Consider the following 20,557-nt stretch of genomic DNA (forward strand, 5'->3'; position numbering starts at 1 on the left):
TGCGCAAAGCCGTCGTCCTTGTCGCGCGCCCCGCCCGGCCGTAGGCTCGCGGCGCGAAGCGCGTGACGTAGCGCCGCGTGCTGTTACGTAGCGTGCTGCCGTTGTTGTGTTTCGTGCTGTTACTGCTGTTGTGTTTCGTGCTGTTACTGCTGTTGTGTTTCGTGCTGCACGCTCGGGTGTCTGGGATGTGCTGCTTGTCCGTGCTCAGCAGCCGCTGTCTGACTGCTCACGGCTGTTATACCTCGTTTCTGCTGCTGTTTCGGGGCGGTTGTCTGTGCACCACTGGGTTCATTTCCCCGCGTGGCCTCAGCTGCCTGCTCACCATTTCCATAAAAGTACCCAGGAAAACGCCTTGGCAGCTCTTACACCTCAGGCATCGTTCAGCATCTCAGCTTTAGTCCTCGTACCTCAGCAGAAGCAGCTCTGACTGCTGCTTTGCTAACGGCTGCTCTCTTACCAATTAATCTCGGAGCTGTCAGCATCTTCTGAAGTTCATTTTGATTCGCAGTTTATCTCCGCGGTCGATAGTTGGCGTATTGCTCGCTCGGCTCTGATCTGCGGTCCCTGCCGTAATGTATGCCACGTGCTGCATTTGCAGAAAGGTCTCTGTCACCTTTAGCAAAGAGAAAATCCCGTTCTTGCATTGCTCAGAGCTGAGCCTTTGTCTCACACTGGAGGGTTTTTGATGGACGTGCAGCTCAGGGCACAGCCTGGCCAACGAACAGCTGTGTGTTTATTGCACTCCTGTGTTTATTGCACTCCTGTGTTTAGTGCACTCCTGTGTTCAGTCCTCCTGTGACCCGAACTGCGGTAGAAAGCAAACGAAGACATCCTTTACACTAATCTTAGAGGCTGTAAATCCTTCAGATAGAAGCCATATCTGAATTGGACAGAGGTTAAAAAGAAACACTGACATCTGTGCAGTTTACTCTTATCACTTACTTTAGCATATTAGATTAACAGTGCTACCAGAGCGAGACCAAGTCCAAATAAGATGCTGGACAACCTTTATTCTCTTGAAATGCCAGTTTCCACTTCCTCCTTTGCACGTACCTAAATAGCTCAGAGGAATCATGTTGCTCCACATTAAGTCCATGATAAATAACAATTAGCAGCAACAGCTGAGAATTAAAAACTCTTTCCTTGGTAGGAAATAGCTTGCATTAGTCAAGAGAAAGTGTCAGTGGAAACAGTAGCAGTCTCAAATATGGAAATGAAGCAACAGGAAAAGAGATGAGATGGCACGAGGCTGGGAGGGGAGTTAGGAATATTCCTTCCAGAAAAGGTTGCTTGATAAAAATATAATGGTAGGTACAAAAAATCAACAAGGCACCACCATTACTCGTGCTTGCAGAACACTGCAATTCTCACTACTGCTAGCTTGAAATTCTGCTTACAAAACAGCAGCGTATATTGCTTCACTCATGAGGGGCTGTATGATGCTAACTGTGAGAGGAGGTGGTCCTTAATTTTCCTCGCATGGAAAAATAAGCATGGTAAGTTATGTCAAGTAACACCCTCATTTCTCAGAGTTTAGTTTATAATAGGACACTCTATATTGGGCAAGTAGTACAGATCGGGGCCACATCTGCATAATAAAGACAACACTCCAGCACGTTACATCTTGCAATACTGTAATTACAGACTTTATGGTTGGTCAGTATATTTAAACACAACTGAGCCCAACCACATTCTAACCTATTTGCATTTCATCCTCATAGATAGAATCAATACCTGTAACTGTTTGATGTAGCGACAGCTGTTGCAGTTTATAGATTTAGTGAGACATGATGAAAGCTGGACTGCTGGGCTTTGCCAAACTCCCCTGTAACTCACATGCGTTTAACAAATACACCTTTGACCCATTCAGTTGCACTGGCATCAGCTACTTTGTGCTGAAAACATGAGTTAGTTCCATGGTAGAAACTACTTATCTTTAAGGTAGAGCTGTCTTTTTTATTCTCAGATACAGCCATTCGTTCTTGGTGAAAAACTCTTACCTGCAGAGCTGTATTCTGAGCGCTTGACTGAGTGACAGCATGTGCACATGCACAGGGAGCAGTGCCAACACTAACAGTGACATGGTACTGACTTCACATGACTTGTCTGGGAGGGGACAGCCAACTCCTGCCTGGAAACACCCTGCTGCCGGTGCCTAAACCCTCATAAAGTTTCCACAGCAGTAGTGAAAGGTGAGGAGTTGTCCTCTGAGCAGAAACACAGGACCTCTCCTAGGCTACAATCAGCAGGAGGTGAGCAAAGAGACTGAGCTCAAAGGTATCGTGGCTTGAAAATACCTGATTGAAACTGAAGAAATAACTAAAAGGCACTGTCATACGTATGTTTAAAATACAATTGTAAGCTTTTCTAGGAACTGTAATTGCCTACTGAGCTATGCAGAGCTTGGCACAATAGGAGACCCGCCAGACACGACATCCAGTCCTGTATCAGACTGTACAGTGTGGCTGATGTGCAGCTTCTGTGGAGAGCAGGTAGGCTGTCCTTACATTTTCTTTCTGTAGGTTTTGTACTTTCGCAGAGAGTGGAAGACAAGGTGGTTTGCCACGCTGCCCGTGCACTGTAAAGGTTGATTCCAGTGAAGTTCTAAAATAGAAGATTCAAGCAAGAGGGAAAAAGGAGTCCCAGGCAGCTGGGCTGGCAGCCAGTCCATCACTGCAGACGTCTCCAGTTATTCCTGCCAGCAGCAGGAGCACAGTGCTGGGTGCAGTACAAGGGGAATTGGGCACTTGTGCAGTCTCAGTATGGGATTGTCTGGGCAACAAGAAACGTAAGGGGGCATGAATAATAATAATAATAATAATAATAATAATGCAAATTTTTAATGCAAAAAATATGTCTTTTTTATCAAAGTTTTCTGACAGTTTGGTTGTTTTTCTTTTCTGTTGATGCTAAGCATTTTAGAACATGGCCTGGACAAGCTAGTGTTTTCTGATAGCTGAAATGTAAAAGACAAAGCAGGGCTCATACTTAGTTGTTGGAGAAATGATGAAGTACATGGAAATAAAAGAAATAGTTTGTATTGGAATTATTTACTGTCTAAAGCCAGAAAAACATTGATTTACAGTTTTGTTTGGATCAAACTTTGTGTTAACTAGTTAGAGATAACCGCAAAGGAACTTCTATTTTAAACAGCACCACTTCTGTCTAATGCTTGCATATAGCTGCAGACAGCTGAGGTCTTCACTGATTGCTTCAGGGCTGTATAACATGCCAAAAGAGACCAGTGCCAAGCAGTTGGAAGGACTTTTTGTTTGCTGAAACAGCCATGGATACATGAATGCTTCTGTTAACATACCTGGTGCATTCTGAATCAGGAAAGATAATCAGCAAAAAGAGAGCAATGGGGAAAAACACAATCCATCAAAATGTATCTTGTTTTAATGGAAATAACACGAAGTTTTGTTCTGTACATGTGACAATAAAGGTAGAGAATACTGAGATTTTGGGGAGGGGGGTAAGCAGACGTGGCAGTACTGTTTCGAAATGGAAGGTTTTGCTCAAGAAAGGCTCCTGTGATAGTCTGATTATTTAAAAAAAATAGAAGAAATAGAAACTTATTTGCAGACTCCTAGAATGTGAGACTCAGCCAAGCAATGGCTTTCTTTTCCTAGCAACTCCAAGCAGAGGTGCGTTCTCCATTGTGCCCTTTGCATGCAAAGATAAGCACTGCTGTACGGAGCTGCTAAGTAACTGAAGCATCTGCACCTCTCAGATCTAGTGCTGTCTATTGCAGGATCATCTAGGAGTGGAATAATCTCTTACCACAGTCACTGTGGCCAGCACTGTTTACTGTACTGTCACAGCAGAATAATTTCATTGTACTGTTTTCTGTCTCTGCTGGGTGGTTGTAGTGAGGCATACAACAAAAGGACAAGGGACATGAGTTATAACAAGGGGCATTCTGACTAGATACTAGGAAAAAAATACAGGAGAGGTAGCCCAACACCAGAACAGATTTCACAGAGAAGCTGTGGAGTCTCCCTCCATGTAGACGCTCAGAGCTCAACCCAAGGCTCTCTGCAACCTGATCTAACATTGTAGTTGGTTTTGTACTGAGCAAGATGTTGGACCAAGTCTCTTCCAAGTGAAATTAGGTTGTTTTTTTATGTAGTGAAGTAAAACATCCTTAAAGAGTAAGGAAAGTGTTGGAACAGGGATGGGAATGGCTCAAAGCATGAATGGGTTATTCATTTGACATGTTTCAACCTTAGTGGTGTTTTCATAGAGATAATCAGCACTCCTGCAGAGGACCTGTGTGACAAGATGGGAGCATACTATTTATTGCATAACACAAACTCCTTCATCAAGATCAGGAGGTCTTTGCAATGAAGATAAGACCAGTTTGTCCCATGGCAAGTTATTTATGTTGTTCTCTCCAGACTAGCATGTTATTTGTTATTGTAACTCCTAGGAGATAGTGTTCTCCATCAGGTATATTATAGTCCCAGTGTATTTTACCAATGAAGTTTTGGTTGGCAAATTTGATGCAGAGGGGGAAAAAAATTAGGAGTTCTCATAGAGTAGTTTTGTTAGCTCACAAAATCTCATAGTGAGGAGCTGTCTCCTCATCTTCCCATTGGAATATTTACAACTCTAGTGTTGAAATGCAGGGCTTGTGGTTCCATGTCAGATCTCTTTTTATCTTTTTGTTTTTTTTCTTTTTTCTTCCCAGAACTGTTTCACTTCAGCAGTTTGGTAAACTGGCCTCATCTTTTTCTGTCCTTGAGTAAGCAGGGATGCAAGTGGGAGGAAGAAGTCCAGTTTTTCTCTCTGCTGCCCATTGATCTGCAGACTAATCTGTTGTAGGGAAACAGGGCTGGAAACACTTGAATAGACAGAGTCACATTTGTGAGGCTGTACCCAGAAAGCTGTCGTCCAGTCTCCTGGATAACATGATGGTTTCTTTTTGGCAGTGTATCCCTCCTTTCTGAAACACTGCAAGAAGAGCACTCCCAAGGCGCTTGCTATCATCACAAAGGTAATAGTACATCATCTCTTTAATTAGCCATTTTCTAACTGTTTGCACCTTAGACAGCTGCCTTGGAGTCTTCTTTGTACTCTCCTTTGTTACCTTAGGTAACATAGTTTGCCTGTGCTTGATTATTGATCCAGGTACGAAAAGCAAAACAGATCAAATTGTGCCATACTCAGTAAATCTGTCACTCATATTATTAGAATTCATGTGCTTTTTTCTTAATGTCTGTGTGAAACCAAGAAAACCTTATGGAATGTTTTCTTAGCTTTCACTAATTACAGTTTATGATAAGAGTGCAGCAATATGAAAACAGCTATGCAATAATCCCTATGGCAGGTACAGCACACCTCCTGAAACTGATCTTTCTGTGGCCAAGGAGAGCAATTCAGACCCAGCAGCTGCTTCAGCCTTGTGCTCGATTCTTTCCTCTCTTTTCTTTTTTAAATTCAGAAGTGGCAATAAACAGTCCAGTCAGAGCCAAATGCAAGGAGGTCTGTCATGAGGCAGCCACCTGCACTTTGGGTTTTAATCCTGAAACTGGCAGTCAGACTACTTCAGTCATTATCAACCACGGCTGGACTTAAAGCAGTGATGATTTTCTCATCACCATGCTCTCAGACTGTAACTTGCAGTTCCTCTGCCACGTGGGTGAGGGCTGCACGGTGCTCTGCTGCATTCATACTTCATGGCACAAGCTCACACTGTAGTAGTCAGGTTTTTTGTTTTCATTGTTGGCAGTTTAGCAGCATGCCTGCCTTATGGTAGAGCACACATCTCATGTCGTCATTTGCTTGGCAGTCCGTGCAGGGCTGTTCCTACTGAGTGCAGTGTGTTTCTGGGACAGATCGAGGCAGAGGGCTGTACTGCAGCACATCAGCTTTGGTTTGGGCTGTTCTTCCATTTTAGTTTGCTACCCTTACGTCCCCATCAGCATAAGGGTAAAACACTGACACACATCAGGAAATAAAGGAACTTTTGTAAGGCTTTCTTTAGAGGTTTTTCTTCTTGTACAATAATGAAGGATGGACGGGGCACAGGGAGTAAATACCTTCATTTTGCAACTAAACTTGCAGATGAAGTGATTTGCTGTTGTTAGTGGTGCATTCTTCCACCCTGCAGCTGTACAAAGCTCACTCAGATCACTTCTTATTTCAGATGAAGAAAGACTCTGGGTATTCCACCATGGCTGCGCATCAGGAGCAGGTAAAGACTCAAAGTCCACCTTTTGAAGGAAGTGTTGAGCAGGTGCCTTGGAAAGCTGGATGAGCTGAATGACCTTCTAAGAGCAGCAACACACTCATCAACTCTGACCACTTCAGCACAATTAGGAGGTCATCACTCATCATATTGAAACATTTTCCCAGCATTTTTTCCCTCCCAGTGGACCGCAGCTGTAGCACTGAGTGGTGAAAGGCCTCTTACTGTTGCTTGCATGGCTAGATACCATAATACTCCACATAGCCAGAAACTGTGCCACCTGACCATGCTAAAAGTGGTGCTGCTAAACAGCCTGTTTCCCAGCTGGTGTGCTCCAGTCTCTTTACCTTGCAGGTAGGAACTCCAATTGGCACTTCAGCTATTTAGCAAATTGTACAAGGCCTTTGATCAGTGGATCAGAGTTTGGAAACCTCTCTGGAGGTGTTGCTTGCATGTGAGAAACAGGGTGTTAGCACTTGGACTTGAAGAACAGGATTTTTTTTTAATGTGAACTTCTCTGTCCCTGCAGTTCATGTAATTATAGTGCATGGGATTCATCCATGTAATCACTTCCTCGTGTGTGGTAAAAACACAGCCTCCAAACAAGACAGTTTCTATCAGAAGGCTTTGAAAATAGCTGAAGTGCTGAACTTTGGCTGCTCCCCGTCCTGCCTCAGAGCAGGTGGATCAGGAGTCATTCATTTTTGTGAATCTTTGAGCATCTTTGAGAATCTTGGAGGACACTAAAGAATCAAATAGCATTTGGTCTAACTAAGAATTCCAACTCTCTAAAACTTGGGAGCTTTTCTTTGGTGTGTCTGTCATCTCAGGAGAAAGAAGGATTTGTAGGATAGAGTTCTGTTAAAAGACTCAAAGTATTTTATAGCTTTTGATACATATTACATATACATATTTTTTTTCCTGAAGAACATCCAGATGGTGCTTCAGGCTCTAAAGATTAAGAAATCCTTATCTACTGTCAGCATGCATTAGTGTAACATGGACAACGTGGATACAACTGGAAGCGTGTGACCTGTGAGAGCAAATGTCCAGCCCTGAACCCAGCACGTACTGCTGTGGGGCTGGGACAGGTGACTTTTGCCAGCCTTGCATTCGTGGGGGAGTCACCCACTGATAATGCTGGCAAATGATTGTATTGCTTTTAGAGTAAGCCTATAGGGCTCACTGACATGAAGCTGAAGGGCAAGAGTCCAGGAAATGACTTTCTCCTCAGTTGCCAACTTGACAAAAACTGAGATGATAGGAAAAAATGTTTGTTTCAGTGAGGAAAGTTTCAGTGCTAACGAGCAAAGTTCTGTCCTGGGACAGATAAATATTGCTGACAAGTTCTGGGCAACGTTTAATATTCTGTAGCTGATACAGAACCCGAAAGAGCTCCTAATGCTCAAGGCTGTGTTGAGAGGGTTCCTCCGTATTGCATTACTCAAAACACACCTGCATTCAACAGCTACTCCTGAGCTGCCTCTCTTGTTTGTCCTCTCTGCTGGGAGAGGACCAGGACAACAGCTATGAATCATGCTATTTCTACTCCAGTCTGTTTTTGCAGCACAACACACCAATAAAAAACAGGAAGGACAGAGTAATGCACAAGACACTACCTGGTTATTACACTGCATAGTTTTGATTTGCATTTATTTTTTAGTCATCCTGCCGATAAATATAATGCATGCTCACCTGAGAAAACTCCAACTAAGATTTCTGAACTCCAGAGTCAATTCCAACTGGGGCTATGCTAGAAGACAAATCGTTAATTATGTATTTATCATATATTTGACAAACATTTTAAAATATTTACTCAATCCATTTCAATATATTTGTCCAAATATATTGAATACTGCTTTTTGAATATTCCTATTCCTAGAATCAAAAGGACTCTGATAATTTTCTGACTGTTGCTTTGTGAAGTTCAAGTCCTTACTGTGCTAAAAGAATGTTAGCATCGCAGTGCTCTCACACTGTACACAGGAAGATTCCTTCAGCAGATAACATTTCTGTGACTGAGAGCAAGGATTTAGAGAACACTGTACTTTTAAGAAGCTGTGTGTTTTAACTCCTTGTTGTTGTGCAGTTGTTCTGTATAGGTGGCACACGGTGCCTTCCAGACCAGCTGTACTCCCAGTACAAGAACTGAAATATATCTGCGATGGGCTAAAGGCACAGCACAAGGCAGTGGAACGTCCTGTGTGAGACCTCTGTCATGGGGGAAAGGATGAGCTTCTGAGCACGAGTCTGTCTTTAGAATCAGTCTTCAAAGCTGAAAAGCGAGCTGAGACAGTAGCTCCAGATCACCTGAGCACAGCAGTTCTTCATGCCTGCTGGGGGAGAGCCCATTGCATACTGGCAGGAAGGACAGACTGGTGGGGTGGGGGAGGTGCTGTGATGGAGCACCATTCCTTACCCCACAGTCTTCCATTCCTACTGTTCTGAGTTGTCCAGAAGCCCTTTGTAGCACAGTTCAGGTACTGAGAAATTTATCCAATAAAAATGGGGAGGGAAAATTCTGTGGTCCTTAACAGCTTTGTTATTGTGTTTTCAGAGTGTAAAACAATACAGACTGACATAAGACAACCTGTACCACATACGTTTCACATACAAAAGCTCTAGTATAGGACAGCAGCATGAACTTAACTCTCGTTGCTTGTGCACAGGAGGAGAAGCTCTGGGCTGCTGTGAAGATGTCTGCCCTTGTCCTTGGCTCAGCCCTGCTCATATTCACTGCTTTAATGAACTCTGTTTCTTGGTAAGATTGCTCAGACAAAAGAGACTCGAGGAGAAGCGTTTTTGTGTAGAGGGGATAAACAGACTGAGAAAAGATGAGTGACTTAGAACACTTATTCCCACAGGTGCGTGCAAAAGATCTGGGATACTTCGGGCTACTTTTGGCAGACAACGTGGCTGAAGCTTTACTACCTGTTTGAGGGAAGGGAATGGTCACTTTTCCTCTTTGGTGGGTTCCTCAGGTTTACAACCCTTTGCTGTACTAGGAACCATCCATGCAGTGCATCTAAAATGGAACATGGATGTGCCATCCTCAACTCACTAAAACACACGTAGCCTTCCATGCCAGCTACAGCTGATGGCACAACCATGCTGCCTTTGGAGTGGTTCCTCATCAGACCCCTTACACAGGTTAAAAATTCGATCTTTTTGCTGCTACTGAAAGCATAGAAATTGCATCTCTCTGTAGACATGCTCTTTGCTCCTGTGAGAAATGAATGACTCAGTAGAACTAATTTCTGAAAGTTCAAGTAAAATTAGTGAATTTTACGCTTGCTGTGATTAACTGTTGGTGAACAGGCTTAGCAAGGATGTTGCAAGGTCCAAGGATCAACTCAAACTTATCCAGTGTGTATTTAAACATCAACCATGAAGTAGGTCCCCAGATCTTAAAGCTCTTTATCCTTTGAACATGGCAATAAGGCACCCACCAACCATGGCTATAGCATTAAAAAAAAAAAAACCCTCAAAGCCTTGGAAGTCTAAAAGAACAGTCCTAGATACAGAATATAGAGGATGTGTGTGAGTAACTCATCCCAGAAAAGCCCACAGTTTTGGCAAATTTTAGCCTATGGGGGCACTTATGCAGTTTAATTTCCTCACCATTCTCTAGGTCTAAACTGGGTTTCAGAACCTACTCATTCTATTTTAAAGCATCACAGTGCAGGGGACCCAGCACATGTAGCTCCTAGTAAAGTCCTCTGGATACTATTACTTTTTTTTTTTTTTTTTTTTTTTTTTTAAATCTGTCCACAGCTCCCAAGGTATTTAAGTATCTGTCTCTTTCTCACGTCACAGGGGCTGCATTGGTTCCTAGCCTTGCTTTTTGGTGCTTCAATGGAATCCTTATGGTGGCTGATGTAACAGGAAAGCCAACTTTCATTACTCGGTATCGCATTCAGTTGGGCAAGAATGATCCTGTAAGTATTTCTGTGTGCTGCTTCTGCTAGCTAAACACTTCTTGCAGTCTGTTAGGTCAGGAAAGGGGAGAAGAACCACTTATGCTTTTCTCTTCCAAGCAGATTGCTCCCTCTTCAGTGTTGAAGACTGATTCTAAAGACAGGCTCATGTGCTAAGTATTGTGTATCTATTGCAGAGGAAGGCAGTTCTTGTAATTAGGCTGCTGATCAGACCTTGATAGTCCACTAGTTAACAAGTTGATCCTACAGCTAACTAATGACAGCAGCCAATAAATCTTAAAGCTCTTTATCCTTTGAACTCAGAGCCACAGTGCTTCTGATATAGCCTGGAATCCTGACTTCTTTTTTGCAGGTGGACACACAGAAATTGCGACAAGCCATCTACACAGCGCTGTTTAATCAGTTCTTTGTCTCCTTTCCCATGCTCGTGCCCATGTTCTATGTAATGAAATGGTGGGGCAACACTTTCAGCAAGGAATTACCCACTTTCCAGTGGTTTCTTGTGGAGCTGAGCATCTTTACCTTAATAGAGGAAATCCTCTTCTATTATTCACACAGGTGAGCTGAGCGCAGAACAGGACTCCGGTTTGTGCCTATGCCGTTAAGCTTATACCCATCTCTTGAAATGGTCCTGGTCCACCCTCTTCCATCAGTCTTGTATTTAAGCCATCCTTACTGCTTGAGCCTTAGCTGCTGCAATGCTGCTAGGAACTACAGGGAGCAAAAATGAGTAAAAACTACAGAAATGGCAGTTTAAGAAGAGAAAAAGAGCTATTTTCTTTGAAAAGAGGAGAATGGGAGTATCCTGAAAGAAAAAAAAGCTTAAGAATTCAGAGACTGATGTCCTGTTCACCTGAACAGTGCCTACAAAACATAGCCTAGCTCCCAGCACTACGGACTCTCTGACCATTTACTCCAGTAGTGGAAGATAAAATTGAAGCAAGGAAGGAAAAAGCCTGCAAGACTATGCAGAAGCAAGCACAGCATTCTCAGAAATACACAGATTTCCCTTTTGGGCAATGGGAAAAGGAAACAGAAGAGGCTATTTCTTACTAAGGGCCCAGTGAACCTAAAATCCTGTCTCTAATTGCTGCCAGTTGGAAAAGTCAGAATATTGAAAATATGAAGTGAGTCTTTCACTAAAATGTACTCCCAAATCTGAGCAAATCAGTCTTTCATAGACTGGATTTCATGGCATGCATCAGAACTTAAGTTTAACATCAACCAGCAGACAGTGAAACCATTGGATGAGGGCTGAGTGCTAACGAGAGGAAACCATAGATCCTACACTGCCATTCCCAGCTCTAAGGTCTGTTTTAGGTGGACACAAGCAAGTCTCTGGGGGACGTTCTGTTACTCTATGTTCCTTTCTTATGGGGTGCAAAACTACATTTCTTTTTTTTTCCTCTACTTAGGCTTGTTCATCTCCCACTCCTGTACAAGCACATCCACAAGAAGCACCACGAATGGACAGCCCCCATTGGCGTGGTCTCCATTTATGCTCACCCACTGGAACACATAGTAAGTGGATTCTCCCATGCTCACCTTCCACTTCCTGCATGGAGTGCAGTTTCCATGGGATGAGGAGCAGCGGTAAGGGAAGCAAAGCAAACGCGTCCTTGGAATCTTCTTTCTTAGAAGAGGAAGCTAAGCTGCATTACCAGGAAGCCTAGCTGTAGAAGTGCTGCAGTGCCTGTTTGTACTGCACCTCACTAGCTTTGAGAGCACAAATCCAAGGGCCTCAGGTAGCTAAGGAAGAGTCTGAATGGCGTTTCCTTGAGCATAGAGCTTCCACTTCTAAATACCGTCTCGTGTTAATAGGAGGCCCAAACTGCTCCAGCAGCTCTGAGTCTCCCTCTGACAGACTTTGGCTATAAGAATGACTTTTTGATGCAGTAAGCTTGTGATCTGGGCACTGACAGCTATTTGTGCCACTGGGAGGACGCAATGAATCAACACAGCTGGGATCATCACGTTGATGCACAGGTCCACACATGGACTTAGAACCTTTTTATAGCTTGCTTTCCCAAGAATCTTTTATTGCAAGTTTAGAGATCTGGGGCACTGACTGTATTCCACAGTGAGTAAACCTGAGTTGGCTCAGAGTACAATTATATCCTTGATGATTGTGTAGTTTTGGTATTTTCAGAAGGGTCTGCCCTTTATGCTGCTTGCACAAGACCAACAGACCCAGGTGAAACAGTTCAGCTCCTAAAGGACAGCCTGCTCGTTGTGATCCCTTTAACGAGGTGGTTTACTTCTCTTTTCTAGCTCTCCAACACGCTGCCTGTCATGACTGGCCCAATGCTCATGGGGTCTCACATGGTTTCAATCACAGCGTGGTTCTCCCTTGCTCTTGTAACAACGAGCATTTCGCACTGCGGTTACCACCTGCCCTTCCTACCATCACCGGAATTCCACGACTTCCATCACCTCAAGTACGTCCCAGCTTCCCTTTCTCCTCCTTCCTGTGCCCTGTCACTGCCTGCGGACAAAGCTCCTTTCTGAGACCCAAGTGATTTTCATCATTCACATACAAGCAGAGAAACCTATCCAGTTCGCATAACAGCAGATCAGAATGCTGTCAGGTCTTAGAGCAGTTAAACAGAGCTTTGGTTTCCAAACCAAGCTGCCTTCCTGCACAATTGCCATCCACCTCACTGACATCTACCCTCCATCAGCTGACTTGGAGAGCTTTTCTAAAGCACAAACACAGCAGCCAAGTCCAAGTGTTTCAAGTGTCTTAAGGTGACACGGGAGGAAAGCACGGAGTGTCTGAACTAGCAGCCATCACCTGGATGTTCCCCAGTACAAACATAGACAGTTCCGTGCAAGGCTATTCCTGGAAGTTCAGAAGATACTGTGTATGATCTAGAATCAAAACAGAGCAATGGCGAATCACATGGCACAATAAATCTGCAGCAGGAGTCTCCCTGAATCTTTCCCATACACTGAAGTTAGTGATGTTGATCAGGTAATGCCTTGGCCAAACAGCTTCAATTAACACTCCTTGGCAAAGGTTCCCAGCTCCCTTTTACACTGCAGAGAGCAAACTTTCAGTACAGCGTTCAGGGATACTTACCAAAACAGAGGAAAAAATTTCCGTGTCCCTGCTGTGCATTAAATTCATACAAACACTTCCTCAAGCAGTTTGCTTCTGCAGAAATAGAAGATATGGTAGTTCTGATGCAACCTAAGTGCAAAGCAACGCCCAGAACCCAAAACAAATTCTTGTTACCAACCATTTCATCTGCAGCTCGGCTCAGATGCTGTCAGGGCAGAATGGCTGTGCTAGCATCTGCGATGCTGGGAGCACAGCAGCTCCATGTCTCTGGGCAGCCTGGTCTCAAGAACATGGCAAGGTGTGTGCCCAGCTGCTCCCACAGCTCTGAGCTGCTGGGCAATGGTTCAGGCAGTTGTTCAGTGCCACCATTCCTGGATCACGATGTATGGAGGGGTTCATCAGAGCTGTGAGGCAGACAGGTACAGCGGCAGCAATCAGGTGAATGGCTTATCAGAGCCCTGAAAGGAGATGGGAACAGGGAGGGTGAGGTAACTACAATAACTTCCAGTGATATTTATTCTCTGTTTGACTTCCAGGTTCAACCAGTGTTACGGAGTCCTGGGAGTGCTGGATTATCTGCATGGAACAGATGATGTGTTCAGACAAAGCAAAGCCTATGAGAGACACAGGGTCCTCCTCAGCCTCACACCGCTCTCCAAAAGCATCCCTGATATACCCAAGAGAGCAGGGTGAACCCTCTAGACTGCAGCCCCTGCAAAGCCCAGGGATAAGGAGAGGAAGAGACAATGATTTACACTAATGTTTTACCTGGGAAACAAGTTATTACTCACAAGTAATGACTCTCAAAACTGAACTTAAACACGATACTTGACATGACTTCATGTACTGCCTGTTATTTTCCACCTAAAGCATGAAAAAACAACTCTAGAAAGTTATTTCTGAACCACTGCACTACTTCTTGGTTCCAGCTGCCTGCATATAAGATAAATTCCAGGCTACGCGGTTTTGGGAGTTGCTGAATTCTCACTGTTAAGGTTATAACTTTTCATAGACCATCCTGGCCTCTTCCAGCAGCATTTTCTAACAATAACAGTAAGATCACTGTAACTACATACCACAGGAATCAAAACCCACATGGCTTCAGACATCCCCTTCATGCACGTAACAGGCCTGCTTTTCCTTCAGCAGTTTTTCCACTCCAAGATGCAGGTCTGATTTCAGGGCTGTTCGTCCTCATCAGCACTCCACAAACCAACCTCTGCAAATGTAGTTTCTCCCACAGGAAAGGTAAAGACAGTTGGGAGCTTAAATTTATACGGGAGGAAACAAGAGCCCTCTCAGTCACTGTCCCCACAAAAAAGGAGGACCCTTCAGCCTGAAATCCAACTGACAAGTCCTGCTACATCAGCTCCTACTTGCAAGCCCTGTGTGTCAGCTCATGGCAGCTGCTCTTCCTGCACTGTCCTCCAGATTCTCCAACCACTCTGCACCAGCCAGCCCATCCACAGAGCCTACAGCCCTCTGTGGAAAACACAATGGTTAGCAGAACAGAAAACCCAAACCTCACTGTCTTTTGAAGTTTTTATTTTTATACATTTTTTTTTTGTATTAAAAAGGAAAAAGCATAATTACCACAAATTACAAAGGACTAAAGCATTACTAGAATAATGAATCACATCAGCCTAGAAAGCAGATACTCTGAATAATATTAATGTTATAATACAAGCTCTCATTCAAGTATTTTACATTTTTCTCTTTTCCTTTTATATGCGATGATGATCCTAGCACATGGGTCAAAGATTATGTACTATCGACAGAAGATGGATCATGTACAGCGGGCCATATTAACAAGATTTTCCTCCCAACTGATAAATGGTCTGTGATGAGTCATTTTAAGTTTGTCTCTACGATAAATGCGGCTGAAGAAGGTTGCACACACTTTCTAGTCTGGGAAACAGAAGGCTGAGGTTGGGATATAGCCAGTCTGAGAAGGGCCAGCACATCGAACCATCACCCTGTTGTTCCAACCACCGAGGCTGAGGTCTTGTCCACGTGCCCTGAGCGAGTCGGAGCAGGCAGGCAGAGCCTCCCCTGGGCACAACTCAGTGATAGTTTCTGAGATCCAAGGATTTCCAACCCCAGCAGGAGCGGATCAGGCTGGGAGAGGAAGGGGGGAGCAGGGCGGGCTGCCTTCCCTACGGGCATACATCTGCACCAGGGAGGCTCAGGGACCAAGTGCTGCAGCACTCCTCCCATGACAGCTGTCACCATCCCCAGCCCACCCACAAGACTGCCGCTGGGAGATGGGGACAGGAGGGCAGCAAAGGCCTTGGGTGACCCAGAGTGCTGCAAAGGGGTGGTGGTACCTGGGCCGGTCCATGCTCTTCTGGAGCTCCCCACTGAGGGGATGTGCTTGTCACAGATACGTCGGTCCTATGTTCAAGTGTCTGCAGAAAGTGAAGCTGTAAACTACTCATTGAAATGCTGCCCTCCAGGCACCCACTCTGTGCCACTGAGATGAAAATTTGTTTTTTAAAAAAGTCATTCTACCTGTATTGGAAACTTTAAAAAAAAAAAAAAAAGTCAGTGAGGCATTTAACATCAAGTGTAGCAACCCTCTAAAAGAGCCTAGCATCCATTTCTAAACAGTGACAGTGACATAACCAGTCTCAGAGGAAACAGGAGAAAATAAGCATTGCAAACACAGCTTGCTACATTTACAGTTTTCCTTTTTTTTTTTTTTCCTCCTCTTTTTCTTTTTTTTTTTTTTTTCTTTTCCTTTTGATAAAATAACTGGAAAGGCATTAACAGCTAAAGGCCCCCCTGCACCGCCACGCTGAATGTGTGGACACGTGGCAGCATGCTGAGGTTCACAAATCATCGTTACAGTACAGTCACCAGTCTGAAGCAATGTGAGCAGTTGCCAAACCTCAAGGGAACCCATGGGCTACAGCAGAAAGCTGCTGATGGGGGGCGCAGCAGGGAGAGGGACAGACAGGCAAATGGAGCAGCAGTACTATTATTATTTTTTTTTTTCCTTTTTTTTTTCCCCCTCCCTGAAATGAACACATTAAGCAACAAAGTCTCCTCTGAAACACACCGTCCACCTCCACTGCTGACCCCTGCCAGAGGTTTGGAGCTGCTGCGAGTGCCTGCAGCCATGCAGGGGTCAGAAAGTGGCTTTGCAGTCACAGGAATAAGAGCACCTGATTGCTCAGATCGTTATAACAATATAAAAAAAATCATTATATATGATCGTGATGAAGCATCCAAACTAAAAGCAAGGCCAAACTCCTTCCTCAGCAGGAGGATAAGAGGGATCCAAGAAAAACCACACTCTGGACAGCTGTCCTCTTTCCTTGGGGTGGAGCGAGCCATAAGCAACACCTGATGCACAGTGCCTGATGCACAGTGCCTGATGCACGTGGATGCACAGCACCAGCAGGGTGTGCACACAAGGGGGGGAGCACTGCAGCCCCGTCCCCATACCTGCTGCAGGACATGAGACAGCCTTGCAGAGCTCAGCCCCTAAGCAGTTTCACTGTACCTGCAGATGTCATCACCTGCTCTGCAGCACAGAGCAGCTGCCTCCTGCCCCAGCAGCAAGCACCAGCTGAGCAGGCTCTTTGTTTCCATCTTCCCTTCACTCTCTGGAGATGCTGCTGTCCGATGGAGATGCTGCAAGGCACACAGCAGCACGCAGCTCACTGTCCTCTAATAGGGACTGCCATGGCTGGGATCTCTCCTCTGACCTCCTGCAAAAGCCACCCTCAGCCACACCAATGCAACAAAGCACTGACTCAGAGAGGAAAACTCTTCTGTGCCAAGACCAGACAGAGCCTTAGCCTCAGAAATTAGACGGATAATTTCAGATTAGTTCAAGTTCTGGAAAATTCTATGGGACATTTCTTAGCCTCTTCTATCACCTGAACAATTCCACAGTCTGTTCCACAAGGAACATCTCCACAGCAGGAGTTTGTTTCTCCTAGTTTCCTGTTTTGTTTGTTGCTCAAAAAGCACATCATTGGCATCCAAAGAACACGCACCAATGAGAGGAACATAGGGAACGCAGCAAGGACCACCTGCAGCACGTTCAAACCCGCTGCCACTTGCATGCAACCATCAAAACTTCTCTAACAGCCTTGGTCAAGCCCAAATCCAGGCTCCAAGGCTTCTCCTTCCCAAAGCAGGGCCAAGCCCTGCCACATCCACTGTATCAGAGATCCGACTCAGCTCACAGGAGAAGAGAAATGCAGACAGAACACTTGAGGCTGCAGTTACACCAGAGCTAATTGCCAGTCCAGCCTGTGTACGCTGGGAGAGAAGGGACACAGCTTCCCCAAACCCAGCCTCCAAGCAGTACCAAGCTGCAGAACGTTGTGATAGCAGCAGACAGACCAGAACAAGATCACACCATGAGGAAACAGCGAAGCAGCAGCTGCCCAGTTTCACTCAACCCCTGGCTATGCTCTCAATCCCAAGTTCACAAAGCTGCCCTGTAGACCAGTACCTCTCCCTCACCCATAAAGCAAGACTTTGATGCAGTGTCAGTTCGGGAAGGTAACATCAGCCAGGATCCAGCAAGCAGCTGCAGCCACTCCAACCTCCAGCCCCTTGCCCATCTCAGCACCTTGAGTTCTGCTCAGCACCTGGTTACTCCCACCTGCAAGCCTCACAGCCATACATACACAGCCTAAGGAGATGGCTCCTTCCTGCAGCTACAAGACACAGTGCTGTACTGACTTCGAAATACTTTAGGGAAATGTTTGTTACCAGCTTTTGATTTTTGCAGAGGACAATGCAATCAGCTGCATCTTTCCACAGCCCACCAAGCACCCGCTCCGCACCATGCAAACACAGCATGCTCACAGCACATGAGGGCAGCGTGCCAGAGTTTCAACCAAGCCAGCTGCAAAGCACAGGTCCTGACCCAGGGCACAGAGCAGAGCAGCAGGGCAAGCAGCTCTCAATGAACAGAAGCTCTGGGCCCGGCACACAAATCTCACTCCTGGACCATGCCCCCACACACAGCCAAGTGTTTGTGAGGGAGGCAAGCAATATGGACCTGGGGAGGATTTGCTGGCCACAGCCCAGCCGGTGCTGCACAGCACAGCCCCCAGGACATTGTCACAGCCCCCAGTGCAGCTACCCAGGCAACAGCCCTCCTCCAATGGGCAACTGCCTACAGGGACATAGAGCAAGATTCACTGGCTGGCAGCAGGAGGAGTTGCACTGTGTGTCAGACAACAGCATCGGGTTGCGTGAGGCCTTGCCTGCCCTCCCAGCACCAAAGTCCTTCCAGCTGCCTTGATAGACGCTGCCCACCTCCCAGGCACAACCTAGGCTGCCCAGAAAAGGCCAAGCGATGTCACAAGCACACAGTCACCGTTGCAGGGAGGATGCTACAGTGGTATGTACACAACATAGGACTTCAACTACTTGGTGAGCACAAGTCTGGAGTACGACTGCCATCGGTGCCTTCCCTGCAGGAGCGCCCCAGGGAGCTGTGGGTTGGAGGAGGCTGCAGGGCAGGTGGGCTCGGCAGCAGTGCCGGGAGGAGTCTGTGGGTGTGGGCCAAACGCCCAGCACGCCCTGGGGCATGAGAGGCCAGTGAGCCTCCCCATTCCAGCTCCACCATAAGGCAACTTTTTTTTTTTTTTTTGTATTTTTGTGTTTTTTGTTTTTTTTTTTTTTCTTCTTCAATTAATATATCCAAGGAAGAAAGCAAAGGAAGATGTCTCTAGAGTTTTTGTTGTTGTTGTTTCAGGGGTATTGTGGTTTTTTTGTTGTTTTTTGTTTCATTTTTCCAAGGGAAAATTAAGAGGAAGGCTCCTTCAGCAAAGTCCTGTCTTTGTATGCAATGGGCCCTGGGCAGGCGGCTGCGGCATCCACGCAAATTCAAGTCCAGGTGCCCACCAGCCTCCCAGCTGCCATTCTTGCAAGAAGGAGTCATAACAAACCTATCCTTGGCAAAGGTCCTTTGGTTGACTTCCAAATTGTCCGTGATGGAAGGGAGAAGTGGTGGGCAGATGAAGAGCCAGACCCGCAAGAAGGTTGGAGATGAAGACGCTGGGGAGAACAGACCGGGAAGACCAACAGGGCTGGGTGCCTTTAGCGATGGTTGGTGTCGAAGAAGCACTGCCAGACGTGGGATGGGAAATGTCAGCCAGGTCATGGAGATCAGAGGCTCCGCAGCACTGCAATGCTGTGGCTTCGGCCCCTGCTAGGGAACCTCACTCCTCCGAGCTTCCTGGCCGGGCTGCCCAGCGATCCAAGGGGTGGGGACACAAAAGGAGTCACCAGGGCTGCACAGAGCGGACTTGTTTTGGTAAATCTGGACAAACTTCTAGCAATAATTTAAAACTTGATATATATATATAATAATAATAAAAAAATCTCCCCTTTCCAACCCAGCCAGAATATTTTTTGAAGATACACTAAGACATGAGCATGTGCACAGGAAGGGAGGGATGAGAAGGAAAAGCAAAGGGTGGGTCTGGTGAGGGTGGGTCTGGCTCTGGTTAGGTTTGTAATAGCAAAACGGTGTTTTAGATGCGAATCGTCTTTGCTTTCCAGCCACAAGAGAAAAAAAATCATGTGCGTTGAAGTTTCTCCCAGCAGGCTATTTCTGGGCACCCACATTCCAACTCCCTTCCCATCCCACCCCTCATCCTCTTCTCTGAGCCAGTCTCCCACCAACCCATCCTGTCTCCTGGTGGGAAGCAGAAGCTGCATCCTCTCTACTTCCCCACTGTCTGCGACTCTGCAGCAGGGACTTGCTGGCTCAGGTTTTTGGCATCCTCTTGTGCAGGCTGACTGGGCGAGGCGTGGGCTTGGCTGGGTGGGCACTGGCTGACCGTTTTGCTGGAAGACTGGGATGGGTAGCGCTTCCTGCCATCTCCCCCTGACGTCGTTGGGTATCTCTTGTGTCCACCTTCCTCTCCCATGGGTGGCTGTAACAGAAGCACCCCAGTATCAGCACAGCCTCCATCAAATGCACATTCTCCCCCTTGGATCAGAAAGCATCCCTGCTGCAGACTTCTGACTGCAGCCCCTCTGACCCACGAGGAACACACATACCTGCCCAAGTCACGCAGTATTAAGACAGTGGCTCTCCTCTTCAAACCCACCACTGCCAGAATTGCTGACAGTTTTCCAAGAAAGACCAAGTTGTCACCCTGTGCTTAAGGCACCTCCTTCCTCCTGAGAGGAACAATTTCCAGGAGTCTGGGAGACAAAGCTACACAAGGCCAGCCCCACTCCAGCTATTAAGGCTCACTTTCCTCCTATTTTTCTCCTCTCCCACCAGGTCATCAGGGAAGAGGCACTCATCTATGTTTTCAGAGAGCTGCCCTGAAGCCGATGTACAGTATTCAAACCCTGCAGCAATTGCTTTGCTTT

General features: G+C 45.9%; 2 protein-coding genes across 10 annotated transcripts in view; one reads left to right on the plus strand and one right to left on the minus strand.

The window, feature by feature from the left end:
- Positions 1–41: 41 nt before the first annotated feature.
- Positions 42–18,868, plus strand: FAXDC2 (fatty acid hydroxylase domain containing 2). Of its 6 annotated transcripts, none has more exons than XM_085236904.1 (11): positions 42–2,492; positions 4,233–4,373; positions 4,935–4,999; positions 6,152–6,199; positions 8,863–8,954; positions 9,058–9,161; positions 10,010–10,131; positions 10,484–10,689; positions 11,547–11,652; positions 12,403–12,569; positions 13,732–18,868. In XM_085236904.1, the coding sequence occupies exons 4-11, from the start codon at positions 6,152–6,154 to the stop codon at positions 13,886–13,888; spliced, it is 1,002 nt and encodes a 333-aa protein (XP_085093030.1). In that variant the 5' UTR covers positions 42–2,492; positions 4,233–4,373; positions 4,935–4,999; the 3' UTR covers positions 13,889–18,868. The 6 variants fall into 6 exon arrangements, with proteins under 6 accessions (XP_085093030.1, XP_019476030.1, XP_010717469.1 ...); XM_019620485.3 differs by having other exon boundaries at positions 4,247–4,373; XM_010719167.4 differs by lacking the exon at positions 4,233–4,373 and having other exon boundaries at positions 42–2,277; positions 2,363–2,492.
- The window catches only part of LARP1 (La ribonucleoprotein 1, translational regulator), a 43,989-nt gene continuing 38,155 nt past the window's right edge, over positions 14,724–20,557 (minus strand). For all 4 annotated transcript variants that reach the window (XM_085236901.1, XM_085236899.1, XM_085236903.1 and 1 more), the window contains exon 20: positions 14,724–20,109. In XM_085236901.1, coding sequence (XP_085093027.1) covers positions 19,897–20,109 — 213 coding nt within the window. In that variant the 3' untranslated portion in view covers positions 14,724–19,896. The remainder of the gene's footprint in view (positions 20,110–20,557) is intronic.

The sequence above is a fragment of the Meleagris gallopavo genome, chromosome 15, assembly GCF_905368555.1.
Source record: "Meleagris gallopavo chromosome 15, MGAL_WU_HG_1.1, whole genome shotgun sequence".
NCBI lineage: Eukaryota > Metazoa > Chordata > Aves > Galliformes > Phasianidae > Meleagris > Meleagris gallopavo.

Bases quoted from the DNA above. Each gene is read 5' to 3' on its own strand.
- FAXDC2 (XM_085236904.1), top strand. From the start codon at position 6,152: ATGAAGAAAGACTCTGGGTATTCCACCATGGCTGCGCATCAGGAGCAG. The intron at 9,162-10,009 runs GTGGGTTCCTCA...CTCACGTCACAG, and splicing joins ATGGTCACTTTTCCTCTTTG to GGGCTGCATTGGTTCCTAGC. The intron at 10,132-10,483 runs GTAAGTATTTCT...TCTTTTTTGCAG, and splicing joins AGTTGGGCAAGAATGATCCT to GTGGACACACAGAAATTGCG.